The sequence below is a fragment of the Acomys russatus genome, chromosome 6 (assembly GCF_903995435.1).
Source record: "Acomys russatus chromosome 6, mAcoRus1.1, whole genome shotgun sequence".
NCBI lineage: Eukaryota > Metazoa > Chordata > Mammalia > Rodentia > Muridae > Acomys > Acomys russatus.
In genome coordinates, this window is record NC_067142.1 from 47,068,931 (window position 1) to 47,096,061 (window position 27,131).

At 38.3% G+C, this 27,131-nt stretch overlaps 1 protein-coding gene across 1 annotated transcript; it reads right to left on the reverse strand.

The window, feature by feature from the left end:
- Positions 1-435: 435 nt before the first annotated feature.
- On the reverse strand, positions 436-26,287 carry Odr4 (odr-4 GPCR localization factor homolog). The gene is made up of 13 exons (XM_051147548.1): positions 26,182-26,287; positions 22,381-22,515; positions 19,483-19,578; positions 18,293-18,399; positions 16,830-16,866; positions 16,017-16,157; positions 15,243-15,338; positions 14,255-14,320; positions 11,814-11,942; positions 11,118-11,208; positions 8,024-8,194; positions 1,427-1,537; positions 436-838 (listed from the first exon to the last, which is right to left on the reverse strand). The coding sequence occupies exons 1-13, from the start codon at positions 26,278-26,280 to the stop codon at positions 771-773; spliced, it is 1,347 nt and encodes a 448-aa protein (XP_051003505.1). The 5' UTR covers positions 26,281-26,287; the 3' UTR covers positions 436-770.
- Between the last annotated feature and the right edge of the window lie 844 nt (positions 26,288-27,131).

The following is a 27,131-nucleotide window of genomic DNA, read 5'->3' on the forward strand; positions in this document are numbered from 1 at the left end:
GTCTTCTAATTGTTGTTTTTATATTACCAGTAAGGCCTAATTATTGTTTATTATCAGGTCTATAATTATTATTACTTCAGCATAACCCACTAGCAATCAATCAAGACACAGACACCTGTTATATCTTATGGTAGGAGTGCTTCTAGTTTGTTTCTGCCAGGAGCTACACAGAACTACATGGTGCGAGCTACTGGACATTACCTGCCCTACCAAGACAGCATCTTGGATTTACATTTCTCTTTGTTTTTGGTTTGAGGCAAACAGCATACTGCAGTGCTGCTACTGGCACCAGCCATCTGGGAAACTACAGTCCGTATGCTTAAAGATTCATGGCCTCCAACTTAAAATACTGCAACTGGGTGCACACTAGAAAAGTACTATAGGATGAACTGCCAGATAATTCCTGATGCTATAACTACTATGGTTGCTACTGCCTAATGTTTCAGTATTCTGATCAAAGTGCGATCCAGTTCAATAAGACTAAACTCTTAAAATAGTTCATTTTGACCCTTCTGAAAATATATAATAGCCATTTGTTACATGCAACTCCATTTAAATGCATAGTTTACTTTTGGAAACCTTGGCCAGATAATAAAAGCACGGCTAAAAAGGCAGCTGGTGATTTCGTGTAAGTCAGAAACACATCTAACAGACATTATCATAGCAGAGCTCGTTGCTAGCTTCAATGCAGGTGGGACATTTGCATCTTTATTTTTCACAGCTGTTGATCAATGTTTTCTGGGTGATCAGGAAGCTCTTTGGGTCTCACCCTAATCACTGAAGTAATGAAAGGAGATGCCCGCAGCAAGCACTGCAACGGCAAGTGCTGTAATTGCACCTAAAAGGGAAACAAACACAAAACAAACGGAAGTGGAATGAGCAAAAAAAAGGCTCAACTGACCTGAAATGTGGGTAACAGGTGGGCCTATAAGACACTGCACACACACAGATGTACACATATACGCACATGCTACAAATATGTACAGCTATGTACATACTAAAATCCAGTGAAGTCTTAGAGAAAAATATGGTAGCAAGTTGAAAACCTAAGTTGTAAAAGTTGGACAAAGTGTCTCTCTTTCACAAATGCACACTAAGGGAAAATAGAACAAATATTTTTAAAAGCGTCTGTAAATATACGTATGTGTATGTATAGGCTCATACATACATATAAGTACAGAGACATACGCACACACACACACTCAATATGCCAGCTGTCTCATCCTTAGATTACGCTAAAACACAGCTCTAGCAGGTAGTGTGTCTCAATGATTATAATGCAAATTTATTTGTGGGGCTATTGTCAATTCTTATCTTACTCAGGAAATACTATATTAATCTAACATTTTGGTGAAATTAAATTAACTTTCAGACAAAAAGAAAACTCAAAATCAGTTCATTTTCAAAGTTATAAAAAAGCAAATACCTATGTTTTGCTGAATTTTCATTGCTATTGTAGTTTTATTTGATTCCTCTGGCTGTTCATCACTTGTGTTGGTCGCTAAAGATTCGCTGTTCATTGCGGAAATGATACAAGCTACAAGGAATCAGAACAAACTCTACATAAATTGAGAACTGCCATTTTAAAATAACATAATAAAGAATACACAATCAACAAACAGCATTTTTCTTCCATTCACCTATTGTTTTTAAAGATTTGTTTATTTTTATCTTAAATCTGTTTATTTTATTTTTATGGGTATGTGCATGGATGTCTGTGCACTGCATGTGTGCCTGGCGCCTGTGGAGGTCAGAAGCCCATCAGTTCCCTTTAGCTGACTGCAGATACTTGTGAGCTGCCACAGGGTGCTGGGAACTGAACCTGGGTCCTCTTTAGAGGAGCAAGTGTTCTTAACCACTTAGGCATCTTTACTGATCCCTGATTATCTTTTACACAGCAGGAATTTGTTCATTACTCAACATAGGTGGAGTAAATTTCATGGAAGATAGCAGTGACATAGCACTCAGAACACTCGATGTGGTTTTATTATTGACCTAAACTGAACCGAGTGACTCCTGTGTTCATTCAGTTCTTAAGATAAACTGGATTACAGAAGGAAATATGAGAAGAACCTAGGTAGACTATAATATGGGCGAAAATGTTTTCTACTTGGCCTAGTGCAGAAAGAATTACTGACTCTTAATTCCAGAAATTTGATGTATACCAGCAAAATATGACAAGAAAATTTATACTGCAAACCTCTACACATTAAGGAAGGGAAGTACTGCAGCACATTTTACAAAATCTAGTAGGTAAAGTGTGAAGCTGAGCACTCTAGTTGCCTAAAGAATGTAGTAGGAATACAGAATCCTGGAGGAACCTGGCAGACTCATCCCAGACTACAGGTGTTAGTGCAGTAACTGCTACAGAATTCTAGAGAACTATACTTAAAAATAACTATTTCAGATTGAACCCTTATTAACAACAACAAATAGTATAGCAGGGTGTGTGTGTATGACAGAGAGAGAGAGAGAGAGACAGACAGACAGACAGACAGACAGACAGACAGAGGGGGAAGAAAGAGATATTTACACACAGACATATACACAGACACACACACACACACACAAACACACACACCCTTAGAATAGGACATATTGAAATGTTTGCTTAAATTTAATTTAAAATACACTCATGTGTGTATCCCATTATATTAGTATAGCTGCATAAGGAAGACACATAAACTTATTGAAATAGGTATCTATGGTACTAAAGTTAAAGAAGAGGGGAGGGGGCGCTTTTATCTACTTCATTATTTTCCTATGACTGAGGTCATCAGTATTGACCAGCAAGTGCCATTACCAGGTGAGCCATTTCGCTAGCTATGACCATCTCACCAGGGCTTGAACTCTTTAAACAGAGTTCCCTAACCCTGTAGAACTACAGTAAATACATTTTTGGGGAGGGGGATTTCAAGACAGGGTTTCTCTGTGTAGCATTGCCCACCTGGACTCCCTTTGTAGACCAGGCTGGCCTTGAACTCAGAGCAATCTGCCCGCCTCTGTCTCCTGAGTACTGGGATTAAAGGCGTGCGCCACCATGCCCAGCTATAGTCAACAATTTGTTCATAAATATACACCATTAATTGGGTACAGCGGTGTCACACACGTGCAATTTCAGTACTCAGGAGGGTGATGCAGAAAGATAGCATATTTGAAGAAAACCTGGACTACAGAGACAGGGCATGCTTTAAACAGGGGTGGGGGTGGTAGGGGATGGGAGACAGGGACACAAGGGGCTTGAGATAGAGCTGAACGGTAGTGTGACTTTCTGCCATGCACAAGGCCCTGAGTTTCCTTTCTAGCACCACAATAACTGCTCAGATTTGTTTCTTTTTCCTTTACATTATTAATGCTTCCCAGGCATGTGAGTATGCATGGGAGCAGGAAGGAGGAATTCAAAGCCTGCTTGAGTTACAAAACAAGACATGTCTCAAAAGACATGGGGAGATAGCTCAATAGTCAAAAGCTTGCCTACCATTCACAGGCCATGGGCTCAGACACAGCACGGAAAATAATAAATAAGTAAATAATGAATATTTAGTAACAAAGAATAGCTGGCTCCAAAACCAAGACTAAATTGACAAAGATGAGTTTCAGCATATTTTAAAGGTGTGTCTTCAACTTATTTTTATCTGATACTGTAGACAAAGTATACCTGAATTAAGTTAATGTCTATGAGATGACTAACACATCCAAGAAAATTTAAAGCATGGTTATCCTTCAATATTGGTGAGTCACTTTGACAAACAAATTGTTTTTTTATCCCTTAAGTCATCTAAAACTTTGTTATTTGAACATACTCACTTGGCAAAATATATATTTTTAAACATAGCAATTACTTGACAACTATACATTATAGAACAGAAAAAGTAGTAATAATCAAACAAATAATAATTTCAAACACCTAGAAATAACACCAGATATTTAAAAGGTGTAATAGTCCTAAATGTATAACTTATTTCCATTTATGAATCTCAACTATTTTCAGGGGTTTATTGTATACAGAAATCCTAATTTAGATGCTTATGAAAATCTGAGTGTATTACAAAATATTATGCCCACACTTTAACATTAATGCTTTTGTTAATGCGCAGAAGTTCACTGAGGAAAAATTATTTGATAAAGTATCCTACCATCTTTCACATATGTATTTCTTTTTAGAAAATATATTCCCTATCCCAAAGGAATCTGGAGCTTGGAAAGGTCTTAGACAGGTTATTAGTGGCAGGCCTAGACTCAAGTCAAATCACACCATGGCTTCGTTATGCACTTAAAGGAAAAGATAAGCCAATGCAGACCCTAAAAGTTTTGGTCATCACAGATTAGAAATTCCCAGTCTAGAGGAAGGAAAGAGGTGGAAAGGGTGGAAATATTGTTTGGAAACTATAACAAAGAGAATAAAGTATGTGGGACTACTTGGTTCTAAACTATTTCGAACAAGTAGCCTCAAAATTCAAGTTTGAATACAGTCACGAAGCAGTGCAAGTGTTTTATTGATCCATTTTCTTTCCTTTCTTTCTTTTTCCTTTGTTTGCTTGTTTGTTTTGATACATGGTTTTTCTGTTTTAGCCCTGGCTGTCCTGGACTCATTTTGTATACCAGGCTGGCCTCAAACTCATAGCCGTGGGAAGGATTGTAAGCTTTGTCACAGGTGAAAGCAGTCTTGGCAGGCTTTGCCATTGAACACACCTCGGATACTCTCTGAGATTAACCTTGAGATAGACTGGGTGGAGCCATCCTGGGCCTGGAATTCAGGAAGCAGACCCAGGGGACTCCATCTGGACTATTGTTTCTAATCTACCCTCAATGGGAGAGGGAGACCGCCCCTTAAACGTGAGAGATAGGCAGGCGGAGAGGACAGAGAGGAGCAGCAAGTTCAGACTGGGCTTGAGCGCTTGTGGATCGTGGATCAGGAAGAGGACCAGCAAACAGGCCAGACCAGCGTGCAGGCCAGAGACACCTAGGGACCCGTCCTGTGGAACGGATACTGGAAGGTTCACTCTTGTTTCCCTTTAACCTTTTTTCCCTTTTGTGTAAGCTAGTTGGGTTGTATAATAAAGTTTAATTGTTAAGAAACAGAGCCAACACACAGCGATCCCCCTGCCTCTGCCTCCTGAGTGCTAGGATTAAAAGTGTGCACCACCACTGCCTGGCTTTTGATCCATACTCTTCAATGAACTATAGGTTACAGGAAGGCTGACTGCTACTAGAATAAGGAAGAACAGAATCTCTACTCATCTTCTTGGGATACAAAACACTTCCCAAACAGAACACCAACAGGCTCTAAGGTCAACAATTAATAGATGGGACCTCACTGGTTTTGGTGGCACACACCTTTAGTCCCAGCACTCCGGAGGCAGAGGCAGGTGGATTGTTGTGAGCTCGAGGCCAGACTGGTCTACAAAGCGAGTCTAGGACAGCTAAGGCTACACAGAGAAACCCTGTCTTGAAAAACAAAACAAACAAACAAAAAAAGACCTCATGAAACCCGAAAAGTAAGGAAAAAGGCATTGTCAATAGAACCAAAAAATAATCTACAGATGAGGCAAAGACCTTTACCAATCCTACATCTGACAAAGGGCTAGTATTCAAAGTATATAAAGAACTCAAGAAACTAAACACCAACAAACAAAATAACCCAATTAAAAAACGAGGCACAGAGCTAAACAGAGAATTCTCAACAGAGGAAACCTGAATGGCCAGGAAGCACTTAAAATGCTCAATGTTCTTAGTCACCAGGGAAATGCAAATCAAAATGACTCTAAGAGTCCATCTTACACCTTTCAGAACGGCTAAGATCACAATCTCAAGTAACAGCACATGCTGGTGACAATGTGGAGAAAGGAAAACACTCCCCCATTGTTGGTGAGAGTACAAAATTGTACAAGCACTTTGGTAATCAATTTGGCATTTTTTTCAGAAAATATATACCATTCCTGGGTTTATACCCAAAAGATTCTCCACCATCCAACAAGGACACTTGTTCAATTATGTTCATAGCAGCTTATTTGTAATAGCCAGAATCTGGAAACAACCTAGATGTCCCTCAACTGAAGAATGGATAAAGAAACGGTGGTATATTTACACAATGGAATACTACACAGTATGACATTTGCAGGCAAATGGATGGAACTAGAAAGGATTATCCTGAGTGAGGTAACCCAGACCTAGAAAGACACATATGGTGTATACCCACTTATAAGTGGATTTTAGCTATATAGTCCAGGATAAACATACTACAATGCACAGACACAAAGAAGATAAGTAACAAGGAGGATCCAAGAGAGGATGCTTAAATCTCACTCAGAAGAGGAAATAGAAAGACAGAAGTAGTGGCTGAAGAGAGGGAACAAGGCAGAAGAGAGAAAATAGAGAGATATAAGGGTGTAGATCTGACATGGGGAGAACAGGGTAGGGGACAGAAGACCTACAGCCTACAGAAAAAGAGAAACTGTGGGTGGGGCACTTCTGCAACAAGCTGGAGACCTAAGTTAGGGTAGGCTCCTGGGAGGATATGATGGGGACTCTAGCAGATACTTCCAGTAGCAGGGGCCATAGTCTGAAAAGGACACCCTCTAATTAGACAAGACTCCTAATAGAGGGAGAGAAACACTAATCCATCCAGAAAAACTTCAACCAAAAATGTACTCTGCCTACAAGATGTACAGGGATAAAGATAGAGCAGATAGAGCAGAGATTGAGGGAATGTCCAACCAATGCCTGGCCCAACCCAAGACCCCCCCATGGGAGAGAGCCTACTCCTGACACTCATTAACTTGCAGACATGAACCTAGCGGAGTTGTCCTCTGAGAGTCTCCACATAACAGCGGATCAAAACAGATGCTGAGACTCACAGTCAAACACTGGGCAATGTGTAGGAAGTCTTGTAGAAAAGTGGGGGGAAGGAGAAAAGGACCCAAAGACCAAAAGAGCCCAGAAGGGCTTCATGAGACTGAAGTACCAAGCAAGGACCATGCATGGACTGGACCTATGCACCCTACACAGATATAGCCAATGGGCAGCTCAGGCTTCATGTGGGTCCTCTAGTAAGGGGAGCAGGACCTGTCTGTGACAGGATTCTGTTGCCAGCTTTTTGATCACTTCCCCTTGGCGAGACTGCCTTGCTAGGCCACAGAGGAAAAGGACACGCTCAGTCCTGATATAATTTGATGTGCTGAAGTGGATGGGAATGGGAGGGCTCCCTTTTCTGAGGAATAGGGAAGAGGGAGAGGGAGGGAGGATGGGACTGACAGATGAGGAGGGATGGGGCTATGACCAGGATGTAAAGTGAACAAATAAAGAAAAGAAAAAAAGATTAATTATAGAAACTCTAATGATTACATCAATATTTCTAAGATTCATTTAGAACCCAGTGGTTCTCAAACTGTGGGTCATGACCCCTTTGGGGGGATTGCATATGAGATCCTGCATATCAGATATTTACATTATGATTAATAATAGCAACAATATTACAGCTATGAAGTAGCAATGAATTAATTTTATGGTTGGGGGTTACCACAACATGAAGAGCTGTATTAAAGGGTCGTAGCATTAGGAAGGTTGAGAACCACTGATTTAGGTTAGCATTTATAGAATGGCTCAAGGATTATCATTAGGTACTAGAGACAAGAAAATGAACATAATAAAAAACTTCCTTTTCATGCATGATAGTTTGCTTGTCAACGAGGACATATAGAAAATGACAAATAGACAGAAGTTTACAAAACAGGTGAGAACAATTTTTCTCACAATGAAATAAGTACTTGAAAGCTACATTATTTCCACATATTTAACCCTGAAATTTCTCATGAAGACGTACTTGCTAGATCAAAAAAATACTTGGATGTGTTTTAGGTTTGGGTTGTGTCCAAAGAAAACATTCAGTGTATTCTTTATATGTAGAGATCTGTGTGTGTTTGTACAGACCTCAGTTAATATTTCAAAGTATTAAACACAATTAGCTTCAAGGAAACAGGGAGGCATGGTGGGGTTAGGTGTGGTTTAAGCAGACTGTAATTACCTGTGTTTACTTCCTCCGCAATTTCCAAGTCTTCTATTTGAATCTCATGGTCTAACATCTCTGAAAAATGGTCTCTGATTTCTTCAGCTGATTCATCACCAAATTTATAATCACATAACATTACAGAGGACCCAGGAAGGGGAACAAAAACTCGCTGAGGAAGTTCATAATCTGAAAAGAAATATTATAATATTTACTTTAAAAATATATAAACTTCTGTTGGAAATGAAGATTGAAATAACAATGATTTTTTGCTTTCTAATTGACAAAATTGCTTTTATTGAGTTCTTTCTTTCCTCAATTCCCCTGGCTTCTTCAAAGGGACCTAAGTAATACACCTATGAAACACAAACACCCTCATTGCCTTTAATGTAGAGATGTTATTAATCACATGTCCTTACAGGAACCACTGTGTCCTATGATGGAACACTTGATTAATTTTCTAACTCCCCTATAAATAAACAAACCTTTCTTGTTTGTTTTAATCTTGTAAGTATTCTGAACTTTATTGCCAACTTTTTCTTCATTTATACATGCTCAAAGTCAAAGTGAGGGCCTTCTCTGTCTCTGCCTCGCCAACACTGGGATTAGAAGTCTCCAGCACCACATCTGGCTTTATTCTAGGGATTCATGGATTCCAGGAACTGAGCTCAGGTCCTCGAGCTTGAGGGAAAGCACTTTTACCCAACGAGCCATCTCCCCAGCCGCAGCGTTTCATCTTTCGTTGGATACTTGCAAATTAGACTCTGTGTCTCCAAATTTCTAAGACATTTTCCAGCTACATAAGTATAGCTGCTATTAAGCTCAAAATGTGGCTTTAAGAGGCTAACACATCTCTGTAAAGAATAACCACTTTGTACCAGGTATGATTAAAAAGCTATCAATGTAAAGATCAAGCAGAAAATTGGGGTCATTCCATTAGCAATCTACACTTCCTTCTCAAGAAACTAGGATCACTTTATATAGTTAGAAACAGAAGATACTAAAGTATTCCTTAAGTGTCATAGGGAAACACGTGACATAAGCTATGATTCTTCCACTTTCAGTAGATGATCTCATGTGTGTAGAATTGAGTAGTTTAACTCTTTGACCACACTGCCTCCTAGTGTTAGAATTATATAACTGAAATTTGTACCACAGCATGCAAAACTAGGATGTTGGTATGTATATTTTCAACCAAACATACTCAAATCTTAAATTAAGAATTCAAAGATGGTTGTAATATGTATGGGTAACTGATGCATAGTTTCAAAAAAATACTTAATATAATTTTTGAGTACAAAATTATTTTAATACAAATTGCTAAGATGGTATAAACTGCTTATGTTTCTCCAAAGATGTATCAACTACTTCTTGAATCTAATCAAGTCTGTTAGAGAAACAGCTAAAAACTACGAAACATAATAGTGTGTAAACAGTATCTTTAAAAAATCCACTGTACAGGCCGGGCGTGGCGGCACATGCCTTTAATCCCAGCACTCGGGAGGCAGAGGCAGGCGGATCGCTGTGAGTTCAAGGCCAGCCTGGTCTACAAAGTGAGTCCAGGATGGCCAAGGCTAAACAGAGAAACCCTGTCTCGAAAAACAAAAACAAAAAAATCCACTGTACAACAATAAGTTACTGTTTGAGTACACTGAAGTGACTTAAAAACCTATCACTTCAACAAAAAGTCTTAAACTGCTGACACTGTCTATTCTAGCAAAAATAGTTCAATCAGAAGCAATTGTTTTAAAAATCCTCCCTGAGAAAGGGGATAGAATGCAGCTATTTGTCAAGAGTCAAAAGGAAATAACGGAACACAAAGTGTTACATGGGTGGGAATGGAAGGGGAGGGGAGTGAAGGGGAGGGGAGGGAAGGGGAGGGCAGGGGAGGGGACACAGGAAGGGATAACTAATACTGAAGACATTTCAAAGTACTGTAGAAACTTCCTGAAGTATTTACATGCACATATATAAAAGGTTTACATACAGTTTATAAAACGCAAAAATGCCTCTAAGACATCACATGCTAACAAATAAAAAGTCTGGTGCCAGGAATGGGTTACCTCTTTTGGAGTTATTGACCAGAAGATTCCATAAATCCCCAAACAGCACAGGCTATTGCCAATGTCCTTGTTTGCTCACTGTCAAATCCTATTGCTGAGTGCTAAAACATGAAGGAATCAAGCAGGTATTCATCGGAAAGCAAGCTTTCACAGTACTAGAAAGGTGCTATGCATGCTACTAGATAGGGGAAAAAAAATCAATCTTAACTTGCTGTGAGCCCTGCTAGCTACAGTGACAACTGGCCTGATGAGACTTGTCTACTAGTGAAACAGGCATGAGTGTCATGTGCGTAGTCAAACAGCTTCTGACTGGACTAAAAGCTTGCTCCAAAATTTGAAACCCATACCTGGCACCGTTGTTAGGGCCAAGAACCTGTGGCTGGCTAGGTCACAGGCCCTAGGTAAGAGACTACTCTGTTATGCTGCTAAATTGACACCACATTACCAACTCCTAATGGCTGATTGTTATACCCTTGGATTAGTGAATCTAAGTCCTCATCAAAAAAGTCTCTCTTGTAGTAAATAGCAACTAACAGAGACCCACAACTGGTCATAACGCAGAAGATGGGAGACTACAGAATGCTCAGCCCTATATGTGGCGTCTACATCATGCCGCATCCTCTTAAGGCTCTGGGATGACTGCAGAAGAGAGGGCAGAAAGACTGGACGAGCCAGAGGTGGTGGATGATTATAAAAATAGTAATAAAAAAACCAAACAGCTTTCCCGACACAGATGAACACAGAGCAACTGTGCTAGCATGAGTGAGATCTGGACAAACTTAAGCCACACAAACAACTAATAAAATAACTAACTTTAAAAGTGAGAAAAAAGGGTTACAGAATATTAACAAAAATTTTCCTTGGAATTAATAAATATTGACAGCTTTGCTAACAGAAAATGTTCAAAACACAATGTGGAGGAGGGAGCAACTGAAAAGATAACTTACTGTTATAAAGCATGCTACAAAAGATAACATATATGTTAAATCTTGACATCGTACTGTATGCAACAGAACAAACACAAAAAAGTACTTATTTTATAGCCATACTTCTTTTTTCCGGAATTTCATTCAAAAGCAGGTCCTCAAATAGTATTTCACAGCGATCAGTAACTGTGTTCAAAATATCTCTCTTCACTGCCTATGGGGAAAAAACAAACAGAAATACAGTAAGAAATAAAATATTTCAAACTTGAATTTATTACAAAAACCCATAATTTGCTTTACAGAGTAAGAATGTCCACTCAATAAACCACACATTTTTCTATTTGTTGTCATCTATTTAGCATACCCATTACTATTATTTTCAGTACACTTGTAGTTAATGATAAATCTATGTAGCCCACATTTAAATACTAAATTAAAGGCAAATAAAGAATTAAGTTTTGCATCTAAATAAATCTTTCCAATATTCTAAATCAGGAAGCGTATTTGATGTGAAAGTTGGTCATCTTCTTTCAAATTTCTGGACTCTGAAACATTACCTAAAAATTCTTCCTACGAATACTTCTGTTAAGAAACCAAGCCGCCTTCAAGAGAATTATTTCGAAAGTATTGATATTACAAGGGCAGAACACTTATTAAGCCCACATAGACAGTCTACACAGAAGAACCTTGAAATACACTGGACCTTTATTAATTAAGATCAAATTAATAATCATAAAATTAAGATTAAAAAAGAAAACTATAATTTTTTAATATTACGCTGTTCCCAATTTTTTCAAACTTCAGTTACTCTTTTTGTACCTGCACAGCATCTTTGACCTTGGGTCTGTTGCTATGGATATAAGCTCTGCACTTTACATCTCCTCGCAGGTTTACAGAACCACTGCAGATTTGGACTGTGGCCGTGGATCTATAGTCTGAATTCAGGAGCTGAAAGACAAAATCCATTTTGGTCCTAACAGTCCTAACATTATTAATTACAGGAAACATTTAAGCATTATGCAGCCATTTTATACAAAACAGGGATTTTTTTTTGCCTAAGTACTTGAAAATATTCTCCGTAAGTTATTAAAAGTTCTTTAAATGTCTCTTTATAAGTTGTATATTATTTTCTGAGCATTCTTAATATAGATAGAAAACCAACCACATCTTAATGTTTTCTCACTAACCTGAATATTTAAAATACTAGCACTTAGTACATATGCCCCCAAAATACATTATTTGTATACTTCCTCAGCAAAGTACTATAAAAATAAAAAAGATACATAAAGAAGACATGCTACAGTAGAAAATACGAGCTATGAAATACAGGAAAACCACAAAAGTTTTCCTAAATTTTACACAAACTTTTTACATAAATTAGGACACCATAAATATTTTAAAATTCTAATCACCGCATAGACACACATTTATTTCTGTGTTTCAATACATCTTTTTATGACCTCCTTCCAAATTCGTCAAGTGACTTCTGCCTATCAACTTTATGCCTTCCTTATACTTCACATTTTTATTTTTGTTGTTAATAACTTGGAACTAGTTCTTGATGTATACAGGTGGGATTCTGACTATGGGCAGCAGGACGCGGATGGCATGGACAAGACATGGTTCAGGACAAACACAGAAGTTAAAGACACCACAGCAGACTTCTAGAATAGGTTAGAAAATAATAAGAAAGAAAATGATGCACTGATACTGTAAAAAGCATTGAATTAAGACATTTTAACTAGGTAGTATCAAGAAGTCTCACTAATAAAGGGTGACTACATAAAAAAAAAAACAGCATTCCTTTACTAAGGACTCCTCTAAAATCCAAAGACAAGTACCAAATATAAGGCAAAAAAAAAAAAAAAAAGTACTGTTAATTACTGTGAAAAAACAGTAGAAACTGTGTGGAGAAGCTTAGAGCCAATGCCACCTTAGCAGTGTCTTATAGTTAAACACAGAGACAGACAGCAAAGCAACCTCATGAACCAAATTGTCTCCACTTTCTCAATTTAGTTAAAAGTTGGTAGTTCTTGTAGTAATCCTGGGATTAATGTCTAGAATAACACTGAAATGAAGTTTCTTTTCTTTTTAGGAGGGCGGGGATTCAAGACAGGGTTTCTCTGTGTAGCCTTGGCTGTCATGGACTCACTTTGTAGACCAGGCTGGCCTCGAACTCACAGTGATCCACCTGCCTCTGCCTCTCTGAGTGCTGACATTACAGGTGTGCACCACCATGCCCGGGAAAATGAGGTTTGTTGTTTTTTTTACTTCCTATAATCATGGTCTGTTCTTCAGGATAACATGAGGCAATATTAAAATGAACAGCATTTAGGAATAGCTAATAGTTTTAATTTAAGTTATTTTTATTTTATTCAGTTTCTTCAACTTACAATTTCCAAATAGGTGTATAATTTAAAAACATCATACAGAAAAAAAACTTGCTAATTAATATTTTGGGAAGATTTCAGGTTTAGTTTATTTTTTGTGTATGAGTGTTTTGTATGCTGTGCATCACGTGTGTGCTTAGTGCACAGGGAGGTCAGAAGAGGGCACTGGATTCCCTGAACCTAGAGTTACAGACAGTTATGAGCCACCACGTGGTGCTGGGAATCAAACCCACACTCTCTGCAGAAGCAACAAACGCTCTGAAACACTGAGTCATTGTTCCAGCCCCCTTTAGTGATTTTTACCAAGTCAGAGTGTAAGATAGAAATATACTTCAAATTAAGTATATGATGACAACTCTTGGTACATCAATACATATCTTCTTTTAAGCTTTCAATTTTTCTAACTTTAATAATCAACAGCTCAAAATTTAAATACATATGTGAGTGTGTAGTATATGCCTTCAAAAACGTTTATCTACATGCTAAGACTTTAAGAGCTCTGAGACGAGAGGCCTAAGAATGGTTTAACCAGAGCAGTGCTTCTCGGGAACAACTTCCTTAAAACTGAATGTTTTATACAGCCTCATGTCTTGCAGTACTTTTTGAGTTATAATGTATGTGCTTTATTAAGACTGTATAATTCATTTATACAAAGAAATCACTGGCTCAATGTATTTACAGCCTTTTCCAATCTTCATTTCCACTGGAGATGTATTTCACATAATGGTTAAAAATAACTTGAACTGATCAATCTGGGCTAGACGGGGCCTCTGGCCTCTATATTTTTTAATTCATACAATTACATTCCAAAATTTTCATTATGCTTGATGAAATAATTGATTTTAAATAAGTGGCTTTAAAAATATTTACCAACTGTGTTAGCACTCGGACATCCAAAGAATGAGCAGTTGCTTGCATATTTCCTCTAGTTTTTTTCTAAAAAATACAAAAGTAAAAAGCTAGACTGTTAATGTTGCATATGAACAGTACAGAACAACCTAGGAACTACTCTCCAGGTTCTAAACAACAAGGAGAAAATACGTCTTAATAATTTTAATTTTGCTTTCTTACAGATACACTGCATTATATACTCTGTCTTAATCCACTGTCTTAAAAATGATCCCTACTTTAATTTTTCTAGAAATGAGATTAGTACATTATTTTCTGTAGGTCAAATTCACATTGCCACCTTTCTCTGTAAGTGAGGACCTTGTGGACAGTCAGACCATTTGTTTATATTATCACCTAAGGTCACCTTAGTGGGACAACAGTGGAGATGAGTGGTTGTACCACAGTAACACGTCTCCTAAAGCCTAAAGTGTTTCCTATCTGGACTTCCCAGTCTGCAGATCCCTGGAGAGATCACCTAAGCTCTTCTTTATTTAGGTCAAAGGTATTTGGGAAACACTTATAGAACCTTTTATGCTAACATATAGATGGCAGAGTACAAGACATTCAGTTTTGAATAAGCTTTTACAATTTGGAGATTAAATAGACTTAGCCCTAAGTCCAGGATTCAGTACCTCAATTACACCAGAAATAGCCTCTTCCTAGTACTTTATGAGAAAAACATTGCTCTTTATTTTAAAAGACACTAGAGCCCAGCCAGGGTGGTGGCGCTCACCTTTAGTCCCAGCACTTGGAGGCAGAGGCAGGCAGATCTTATGAGTCTGAGGCCAGCGTGGTCTATATCATGAGTTCCAGGACAGCCAGGGCTACATAGAGACCCTGCATCAAAATCAATCAATTAAAAAATAAAACCAAAAAATCCCAGAAATGAGTAAATGAGACTTATTTTAATGAAAACAATGACGAAAGATAAATCTATCTTCTTTAAGATAATTTTTTCTTAACTCACCTGTCCTTCTAATAGGTCACAATCTTCACCTTTAACTTGTCCATTAATCAAATAAACACCGTTTTCTATTTGCTTGGCCCAGCGTGTAAGTCCATTCTTAAAAACAAGACAAACTCCTTCAGATGTGACGTTATCGTAATCAAGCCGCCCTGAGTCTACCATCTCCACCTACTACACTGAAATCTTGAAAACACCCGAATTTCAACACCACCATGTTTAAATCCAGTATCGCAAATTAAAACACAGTCCTAATCTTTTAGCACATTATCCATATTTAGTATGTTTTCTTTTCCTAGAACTTATATCACAAACTCCAAAGCCTTATTAATAAGTACATGAGCATAGAAATAAAATCAATAGTGCCTATTATCTTACAAAGTAGAAAAATGAGCCTTGAGTAGCATAAAGCAGTATTAAAGAAGAAAACTTAGATATAAACAAAAGAGGAAGGAAAAATACAAAGGAATAAAAAAAGAAAGGTAAAACTAATCAGAGTCAAGAGAAGGTCATTCTTAAATCTATGGATATAATTATATTCTACATATGTTAATTAGTGATATTTATTATGTATCTGCTATGCTAAATATACTAGTATTATGATATTATTCATTCTTTAAAAAATTCTAGTCCAGCTGAAGTAACATGTTCTTTATGCATATGACAGCAATAATTTAAAATAGAGTACAAGTTTTGAGGATTGTAAATGTCACAAGCATATTAACAGCAGAAAGCCCACCCAGAAATCACTGAAGAAAATATATTTGACACTGATACCTTTGTATTTTTTTCCAGAGTGTAACTGGCAGAAGTAGCCGACAGTGGGATGTGAATGTTAATATGGACAGCACACTCCAGAGACAGCCATGAGGCAGACACTCTACTTTGATACTTCCAATCTGCGGGTCTTGCTGAACTCTTTATCAAGGAGAAGGTGGAAAAACAAAACATGATATGGCTTAGGTGAAATATATGCATTGAGAAAATACTATAAGGTATAAAATCTATAACCCAAACAAGCTAACATTCTGTACTACTGATCAAATTCCCCGATTTAAGGGAATCAGAAGTACAAAAGTGACCATGTATTAATGTCAGTACTTTCATACCCTCTAGACAATGCTGGCCACCCTCAGGGGTCGGTAGACAAAAGATCAGAAAGCTTTCTGGAGACTTCTAAAGAGGGCCCTAGGAAGCAGCTTTCAGTGGTTGGCCTCAACAGTCCATTCTAAGGACTCTGGCTCCTGCAAACGTTCACTGAGCTGCTCCTCAGCATGGCTGTGCTCTCCTAGCTTCCCACACTGCTGAGTTTTCACGCTGCTTTTAGGCAAATGCTGGTCTGGATTCTGTACCACACACAGGGAGCCGGCTGAGCAGGCACTGCAGCTACACGAAATCCTCAGTTTTATTATTAGTTTCTCAAATTTAAGGCAGGAGATTAACGAACAAAACAAAAAAACTTCAAGAGGTCATAAACATTGAAAAGAAGTGATTACACTGGAAATTATTAAAACTAAATATGAAGATGAATTTTGACTTTTTAAAGCAGTTTATAAAACAGAAAACTCCGTAAAGAGTGGTTTATCTTACCTTTGGATCATGGACATCATAAGTTCGACAAGATATTCTTTACTAATTAAGGTCATATAAATGAGTCTCAAAGAATTTTTGATAATAGAAATACAATCCAAAAACTAAAATTGATACATATATCCAAGTGCTTACAAATTACAACACTTTATATAGTTAAAAGACATATAGAGATATATAGTTATACATTTATGTAAATGAGTGTTTATGGATTATGTGTATATATATATATATATATATATATATATATATATATATGAATTGCTGACTACAGTACTTATGGTGCTTAAAAAGCAAACAACACAAATTTCCTTCTAAATTTTGCTAATCATAGTAAGTGGACAGGAAGCACCTGGGTTCTTGCTCCAACAGGCCCTACACAGCATAACAGATGGGATCAAGCCCAAGAACGTGACTGGGTTGTAATATTTCCTAGGCAAGGGTCAAATACACCGAACACTCATCTGGTACAGGAAAAACCTCTGTTTGAATTTTGTCTTCTCCAAGTCCTTATGTCCTCGAATTGTGACTCTTCTTTATGACTGTCTATTCTGGGGAGTTCCAGAGGACACAGAGATTGAAGAAGTCACATGGCCATAGTAAAGGCTTAACAATTTCTACACTGCCCAGCTCAATGTATAGGTGCTTCAAACTTTTCTCAAACACTTTAAGAAATAAAGGTGAAAATTACATTAACATAGCAAAAACATTATTTGCTGAAGCTTATCTCTGAAAAGAGCCTACAGTACAAAAATATACATGGTTAGAGAGCTGGCAAAGAATTCAGAATCCTAAGTCCGTTCTCTATCAAACTCTGTAACTTAGCACACTATTAACAGCCATTATTATTATTAATATTAATATTTTGGTAGCGCTAATCTTTTTTGGATTTTGGAGAGTTTCTCTGCAGCCTTGGCTGTCCTGGAACTCACGCTGTAGAGCAGGCTGGCCTTGAACTCAAGAGATCTGCCTGCCTCTGCCTCTCATGTATTGGGATTGAAGGCATGAGGCAAAACCAGCTGGCAACAATGTGCTCTTTAAGGGCTGGAGAGATGGCTCAGAGCTTAAGAGCACAGACTGCTCTTCCAGAGGTCCTGAGTTCAATTGCCAGCAACCACATGGTGGCTCACAACCATCTGTAATGTGATCTGATGCCCTCTTCTGGCCTGCAGGTGCACATGCAAGCAGAGCATTCTATATATAATGAATAAATACATATTTTAAAAAAACAAAAAAACAATGTGCTCTTTAAAAACAAACATCCTTTTTACAAAAGGATGATTTAAATAAATGCTTAAGGAAAGAACTGTAGGAATGTGATTTGCATATATATGATTTTGTGGGGAGAAGAGGAAAAGCAGGCTCATTACAGTGTACACTGTGGATGGTGTGGGCCAGTCAGCAACATCAGTACTGCAGCCAGAACCACATACATTAACCACAAACACCTAAATAAAAGATACTTTTTTGTAGAAGAACAAATGTGAAGTATCACTCGTTCTGAGACCTCTTCCTCTGTGGCAGTCCATAGTTTTTTTCTATTCATAGATTTTTCCACAGAAAATATTAGCTGAAAGACAGAAAAACATACATGAATTCACTACAAAATGAAAAATGTGGAGAAAGGCGATGGCAATTCCTAATCTTCAGAATGTTATCAACTATACCATGGTATACTAACCATGTGTGAGTTCATAAAAAGACTCGCATAAAAACTGACTTAAGTGAAAAATGTCATTTCTTGTAACTAATTATTAACTGGACATGATAAATTAATTTGGGGCAGTTAGTATTTATATGAAATATAGAATACAAACTTTATTTTTGTTATAAGAAGAGTAAGTATTTTTTAACCACAAAAATAAGATGTTGCCCAGTTAGTATTTCATATTTAAGTTTCACAAAACAGTAAAGTAGTAAAAACTTAAAAAGAAAAAATCAGAATAGTGACCCAGATTTGTGTCATTACCTATGAAGCAAGCATTTGGAATGAGGCTAGAGTGTCATGAATGTGGCTCTAAGCGTTCTTACAACAGTGTGTAGAGAGGTCTAGTTTGTAATATCATTCTAATGGTCTATAAGCTGAAAACAACGCATCAGAAGACTCACAGTTTTCCTGATATCAAAAGAAATTACTCCAGGAAATACAGTATTAGGTAATGACCAAAACTATTGGCAATAATCTACACATTTTATATAGTTATTTCTTGCAGTATATCTCAAGGTCCACCATTTCTTTTCTATTTGAGATAGTCTCACTCTGTGGGCAAGGCTGTCTGTCTGTAGATCCATGAAAAGATGGAAGGACAGAACCGAGTCTACCAGGTTGTCATCCTCTCACCTCCCATGGTGATCACATGACTCCCCTCCCTATCACATATACATGTATAACACACAAACCTTGAAACTTATTTTATAATATGTAGTTTTGACTGAAAAATATTCAGATTTATTACACAAAAGATCTGCAAGAAATGACAGAAAAGGAATTAAGCATAATTCTAGCATAAGAATTATGGAACACTAAGGCGTGTGCGTGCGCGCGTGCACACATACACACGGTTGTGGTCAATTTAAGGTCAATACATACATATCTAATTAGTAAAATGTAGAACTCTGATGTCATTAAGAGTTTTTGCTACATTGGACTTACTCTGCGCAGGGCATTTTGAAAATCATCTGCTAGTTCCAAAGTTGTAATAATAAATATTCCAAGAACCACAAGTCCTCCAGGGAGCATTCTGGACACCTGAAGATAAAAAGACAGTATTGCTATCATAAGTATACTGGTCTTTTCTATTTGATACTGTGAACGTTAAATCAGCAAATACCTATCTGGGACCAACTATACATGCAGAGTCCAGGCACAGGCAGTTTAGAAATTGGAGTACTGCTATTTACATAGCCCTTCTCAGAGCAGCCCCGTCTTTATACCTTAAAACCGCTCTATAAATGAAACAATACATCAGACCAACAGAGAACTTCTCTGGGGGGCATACATATAGAGATTTGTAAACTTACTTCTGAATTTTTTGCAATGGTCTTCCAACTATCTGCATAGTGAATATTTTATCCTAGCCTGTGATTTTAATCTTTCCAGAATACAGCAAATCTGATGTTAGAGACAGAGCTGATCAGCTATCTCTGAAATATTCGAGCATTGGTCGAAATTACTCCCTGTTCACCACACACTGTCCCGTGCTTTCTAATGCTATGCCTTTTCTCAGGCTTTTCCCTCAGACTAAATTGACTGCTTTTACATTCCCAGGTCTGAATTCAGTGAGATAACTTCAAAGTCAACTTGAGGGAGATATCTTCCCTGGCACTTTGAACTTCCACAGGATTTCCCTACAGAATCATCCAATCTTGTATCTTTATATACTAATCTGCCCTCTATTTATTTATATTTCCCCTTCACATGATTGTGGCTGGTTTTAAAACTACAAGGGTTTTTCTACCAGCCACATTCAGGGATAAGAGTACTTCTGCTAGCTTTTATAGACTTATGGTATAAGAAAACAACTACAAAGTGAAATCTTAGAAAATTAAGTATAAAAGTGTAATTTTTACTATATCTGCATTATGTCAGTTCATGGGTCCCTCTGGTTTCATAAATTCCATATAAACAAAATGACAAATGTGACAAAGTTTTCATATTTATCATGGGGTACCTATATAGCTTTAAAAGTTAGTAAATAATTAACTTTTTCTAGAGGTAAAAATATTAATTACATTGAGTATTATAAATTCATATATTTTCTCTCTACATGTATTTGCATATAAATTATATAGAACACATGAGATTTCATAGGGAAAGTGGGGGGAAGCGGTTGCTCAGTGGTTAAAGCACTTGCTGCAAAAGCATAAAGATCAAAGTTCAAATCCCAAGAGCCCACGTAAATGCCGGGTGGGCATACGTGCTAGCCTGTAATTTCATCCTCTGAGAGTAAAGAAAAGGGATTCCCTAGAGCAAGCTGGCTAGTAGGACAAGCTGTTCCACAGAGCTCTGGGCTTGACCGAGACTGCCTCAAAGAACAAGATGGCAGAGTGAGAAAGGTTACTGATAGAAACCTCGAGCCTCCATTTATACACATGCAAACACACACATATACAAGCATGCACACACACTGCAAACACATGAAAAAAAAAAAACCACATAAGAAAGCCAAAGCAAATTTATTACAGGAAGACATTTATATATATACCAATGGGAACTAAAATAATACCTCTTTAAAAGACAACAATATTATTTCTTGGAATTTTTTTTATAATTGCACACTATTTGCCTATCACAAATATATGCACATTTATGTATCTTGGAGGTTTTAAGTTGAGAAGGAAATTCAATAACTCTACTCTTATCTTACTCTAATAACCTTTATTATTCTATGCTACAACTCACACAAGAAATATTTTTAAGTAAAATATCCTATTAGTTTTTCAGCAACCCCTAAATGCATTTCCTCTTCTTCTAACAGCAATATTGTTTTCACAAACACCCAAGGTTAAAAATCTCAGCCTACTTGGGCTATTTTTCTCTTCTTAGTCTCCTTACTCCAATCAACCCAGCCACTCAATTGTCATGACCCTAGTTCTTTTTCTAAAATTATTAATGAAGTTTAAGTGAATTTATCCATACATTTTTAGTCTAGTACATCACAAATCGCATCATAAACCATGAAAATGCTGTGCTAGGCTCTCAGATTAGAGCCACAAATACAAGAAACATAGCTCCTGCCCTCATAAAGCTCAGAATCAGTTTAGGCTCATATAGTCATTAGTTTGGACTACTGCTTTAGCTTTAGTTTCGCTTTTGTCTCCAGGCTCTCCTCTCCAACATTACTGGGCCAATATCAATGCTATCTTATAAGTTACCGGCAAATCAATCTCTTTAATCTCCTTTAAAATAAGGAGATGTAAAAAGTTTATCACTGTACTTTTTAATGTAATACTTTCATTAATTTTACACAATGCACTTTGACCATATTCCCCCATTTTTCCCAGATCCAGCCCCACTACCTATGCTGCTCCTTCCTGCTTCATGCTCTTCTTTGACTTTAAAAATAACCCAGTGAGTTTAATTTGTGCTGCCCATAAACTCACGGGTGTGGAGCGATCCAACGAAGCCTGCTTGACTTGGTGGTGGCCACATCCTTAAAAACCATGACTCTCCCCGTCGCTACCACTGGGCTTTTCTCTACCATGTACACTTTTTAGGACTGTGTTCCAAACTCACCCATAAACAAGCATTGTATTTAACTACATTTTCCTACACTCTCTGTGTTTCAACAACCAGACTGCCCTACTTCTTGCTATTTTCCTAGTATTGTGTCTTTGTGTCCCTTACCCACATTGCACTGCCCTTGATATACTCAATGTGTTCTGTGACTTCTTCAGTTAACAAAGTCTTAAGAACCACTCATGCTCAGGGCCTTCTGTAAAATTGCTTTAATGCAACATGTGAACTGGCATGCATTTACGAATACTCTTAAAATTCTAGTCCTGTGATCCAGGAAACATTTTTCTTTTGTTTATAATGATATAATATTACCTGGGTGGCATGTTCTGTGGTCCACTCCTCATCCAAAGTATCCAACTTAGCTTTGGGGTGTTTGAGGTTCTCCTTTTGTTCCTCTTTAGGTGGTGTTCTAGTGGCAAGAATCACATAATCCTTTTGTGAAGAACACTTTAAAAAACAAATTGTAAGAGCTTATTACATTTATATCTGATCGAACAATTGGATGCCTCATGCAAAAAGAAAACAGTATTTGTAGCAATGTAAATTGTTCATGCTTGTACCATGGAATCTATGCTCAGGGCTTTAGTGAACAGCCTGGTGATAGGTCTCATATACTATTTATCTTTAATGTAAATAACAGCAACTGTTTACTTAGACAACGTCAACAGAAATCACAGAGTGGTCTTCAGAAATGGCTCTAGATCTGCGGATGTGGCTGAGGTGGCACAGTGGTCGTCTAGCAGCAATTGCCAGGGCCACATAAACCAGACACGATGGCGTGCATGCACAGCCCAGCACACTCAGGAAGGAGGTAGGGCTTTCTGGATAACAAGAATTCTACACTGGTCAGAGCTATACAAACGTGTACAACAAGATTTTGTTGTTGTTGTTAAATGTGTGTGTGACCTGACACAAGTAAAATATAGTGTGCTCAGTCAATATTCCATTTATTTTATTTACTTTCTCTGTAATTTAAATAGATCGGATGTTTAGTGAACATTAAAATCTCATTTAGAAAATGACAAATGACCTTGTTTATTTCGCCTGGATTGCAATAATAGGGGAAAAAAAGCCAAACAACAACAACAAACCCTTACACAAATGCATCAAAAGAACAACAGAGGGGATTTGGAACAAAATTCAAAGTGGTTACAAACTCCATGGTCTTCATTTTTAACAGCAATTAAGTGGTAATAAAAAGTGAAAGATACAAAAATAAATTTGTGGACTAAAAGGCATCTCAGTTTCACTACACCATGGCTCCTAAATTAGCTAAAAGGCTCATGATCTTAGTTAGGACAGTAGTCTATCTCCACGTATGACCTGATGCTCCCTAGTGATCATTAGCGTCATCTGGAAATAATACTTATTTCCAGAAAATCATGTTCAAATATAAACAGGGAAGAGTATATGGCTTGATTAAAGAGGTGTCTCTTAGGGCTGGAGAGAAGGCTCAGTGGTTAAGAGTGAGTACTCTCTCGCAGAGCACCCAGGTTCAGTCCTCAGCTACCACATCTGGTAGTGGACAACACTCCAGCTTCAGGGCTCCAATCCCTGTGTGTTCCTTGGGCATGCACACACAGACACACACACACACACACACACACACACACACACACACACACACACACACACAATGAAAAAACATAAAAGTAAAATGTAAAAAATACATATCTATATCTCTTTTAAAAAGTCCTCTCCATCCCTTCTCCCATTTTGTTTTTGAACTGGGCTTTCCATAGCCCAGGCCGGCCTCAAACTCACTATGTATGCCTCCTGCTTCCAAGTACCAGGACTAGACTCATGAGCCACCATGTCTGGCATAGAGGCGACTCTGCTTTCCTAAGACGATGAACTTCGAAAAGAAAATAAAAATTGACATTTAGAGTAGGGGAAAAGCTTGAGAAGACAGAAGAGGACAAAAGTTAGCTCTGGACTCCAAAGGAAGAGAAAGGATGCAGCAAATGAAGAAGTAAAGTCAGTGTGGAGCTCAATATGGTGGTTCACATCTATAGTGAGAATGGTACAGTGTTCCAGGCCAGCTTGGACTAGGTAATAAAAGCCTGGTTTAAGAGGTGCTGAGTGAAACAGACAAGCACAGAAGGTAGTTTAGTCTAGGTCTCTATTTCACTTGGGTCATTGCTCACCTGCCCCCTCTTACAATATACTTGGTAGTCTCGTTCCTTCACCTGCAGGAACCATGCACCAACCCCCCTCTCCTAGCAGCCTCACCCCCTCAGGTCACTCTCTGCATCAGGCTACACATCATTTCCATCTCTAAGCAACAGTACAGATGCCCCTGTCCTTGGTAACAACCCATTAGCCAGTCTATCCAAGTGTGTTCCCAACATATCTGGTAAGAAGAACAGCAATGTCCAATGAGCCTGAAATGGTTTTAGGTGCCTGTGCAGTTAGATAAAACATCCATCAAGTGAAGTTGGGGGGAGGGGCAATCTATGCTTTAATTTAAACTGAATTAATCAGGTGGCTTATGGGGAAGGACATGTACATTGGGGGAAATGAGTATCAGACCTTAGCTAACCAACCAATAAAAATAGACAATCATTCAAACTACATCCTTACAAGCCAGCATCTTCTTTTGAACCCTATTAAACAAAGCTACTAACAATAATTTGGACACTTCCATACCTCTAGCACTTGGCCTGCAGTGAATGTGGACTCTTGCCTTGCTCCTTATAAAGTTATCTTGCCAAGTTATCAATGTCTTGCATAAGAAGCCAAGAACTTGGAAAGAACTGATCCTGACTTTGACTACTCTGACAACCATGAGTAACATTGGTGATGACACTTAAGGTATGAGGTGCTGCTGGAGAGGTCCAAGTCTGGTGTATCCGGAGAGCCAACAGGGCTCAGCCTATTACGATGGACTCCCTTTCTCAGCAGGGTTCTCTCTTCCCCTAAGGATCATCACTTAGCCTTCAGGGAAGATTATAGGCCTGACCCTTTCCTGAGAGAACCTGTTCAGCAAGCACCTGGGGATTACCCCACCCTATGCTAAGGAGATCCTAGCCTTCAGCAAATGACCTTTAATTCTACCTGGAAGTTCTTCCTCCACCCACAGGACAATTAAGTACTGTTTTGGTTTTTTTTTTTTTCTTCTTCTTCTTGTGATAGGACCCTGTGCTATTGCGTGCAAATTAAGTATCCTGGCACCTCTAATCCCAATGAATCAGACACATTCACCTCAAACTTCTCCCCACTGCCCAAGGTTTATAAATAAAGCTTGGCTCGCTCCCTCTCTCTCGTGTGCCATTCCTCCACCATGACTGTCTAAGACTCCATTTATTCTGAGGATGAATTGTGGCTGGACACCTGGAGCTTCACTGCCAGTCAAGGCAGTCAAGATAGTGATGGCGAAGCTGCCTCGCCAGCCACTGAAGCCTGCTAACTACCAGTGAAACGCCTGCTTCTGGCTGGTTTCAGGTGTCTACCCAAATCCTTTGCCATGCTTAACACAGCAGCTTAACTAAGAGCTATAACACTTTTGGTATCATCATGGGCTCGTGGAGCTCCAGAGTCTCCACTGCCAGCTGATACCAGCAATTTCATTCTAAAAGAGCTAAACTGTAACACTCCATGGGAAACTCTTTCCATACATTGGCCTACTACACAGGCCTTATCCTAAAGCACTCTAGGTATTCCTGAGAGAAACAGGACCTTTAATCTTGAGGTCCACCTGTTCTTATCTGGAAGCAAGCAGCACCTGGACCAGCCCAACAGATGCGGTAACTAGGCCACCTGCTGGACACTGAACAACATTAAAGTTTTGTTTATGTAAATTGGGCAAGCACCAGCTAAGCTACGTATCCAGTCCAAAAACACGAGAAAAGCACGTGCTAATAATCTGGTCAGTGAAGACTTACACTGTGAGGTTTTGACATTTTAAGTTACCTTCACAGTACTGAAGGGAATATGATCACACTTATTCAAACTCTTTAGAATGTTAACTCAAAGATCCCCTTCAGGTTAACTGCCTCAGACTTATGTTCCTTCCACATCCCAACCCTGAAGTTACTATTAAGTGGTATAATTAGTTTAAATGAATGAGGGATTTGATCTCAACAACATGCAGAGTAGTAGATACATACATACCTGTCCTATCAAAAGACCAGAGACAAAACGCTTTCCTTGGAGATGAATGTTGGAGAGATACTGGCCAACAGTCTCTTCTACAATGTAGGCTCTGCCCATGATTGACACGCAAGTTCAATAACCTTAAATCACAAGTAATAAAGTTAGCATTTGGTGGCGGGAGATGTAATTTTGGATGTTTTAGCCTTGGAGAAACGGGCAAAAGAACAAAAAAGTGACGCAATCCTGACAATCATCCTACGTGATTCAACGGTTGCAGTGATTCAATGTTAAAGTAACTTATTTGCCTGATGTAATTGTCACCTCCCAGGCTTACTGCTAACCTCAGCTACACCTAGAGGCTTCTAGCACCCATACAATCTAATCTAGGCTGAGAATGTGTTCAGCCTCTGAGACATCATACTGCTGAATAAGCTCACCATTGCTAGCTCTTTCTGAATTCTGACTGACTGGTTCAACTCAGCTGTCTGGCTCAAAACTCCTCTCTAAGTTGACTGATTCAAACTGGCTTCTCTTGCTTCTGACTGAATTGCTTTGGTTAGTTTCATACTACCTCTAGTAATCGGTTCTAATAATCTAATAATCTTCTGGCTCCTTCTCATTTTCTAGTTCATTCTGTCTTCACTTGTGTCTAGCTTGTTCTCTCTGCAACCTCTTTAAAATTCTCCCTGTAAAACTGCTTCTGAATTCCACAAACCGAACTGCCACAAAGTCAACTCTATTGTCCTGCCTCTGAACTCACTGACTCAACCAAACTGCCTGAACAGAACTGAATGGAACTCAAGAGATCTGCATGCGTCTGTCTCCTGAGTGCTGGGATTAAAGGGGTGTAGCCCCACGCCTGGGCCTAAACTTTTCTTTACCTGAAACTTGCTTTATACCAGGCTGGCCTTTAACTCAGAGATCTGCTTGCCTCTATCTCCTGAGATTAAAGGCGTGTCTGTATTCCA

What these genes read in the sequence shown, in the direction of transcription:
- Odr4 (XM_051147548.1), bottom strand. Translation starts at nt 26,280, where the DNA reads ATGGGCAGAGCCTACATTGTAGAAGAGACTGTTGGCCAGTATCTCTCC. An exon ending in CTCTGGAAAAAAATACAAAG is followed by an intron (nt 15,339 to 16,016) that starts GTATCAGTGTCA and finishes CTTGTTTTTAAG; the next exon opens with AATGGACTTACACGCTGGGC. An exon ending in GTGACCTATTAGAAGGACAG is followed by an intron (nt 14,321 to 15,242) that starts GTGAGTTAAGAA and finishes TGTATTTTTTAG; the next exon opens with AAAAAAACTAGAGGAAATAT.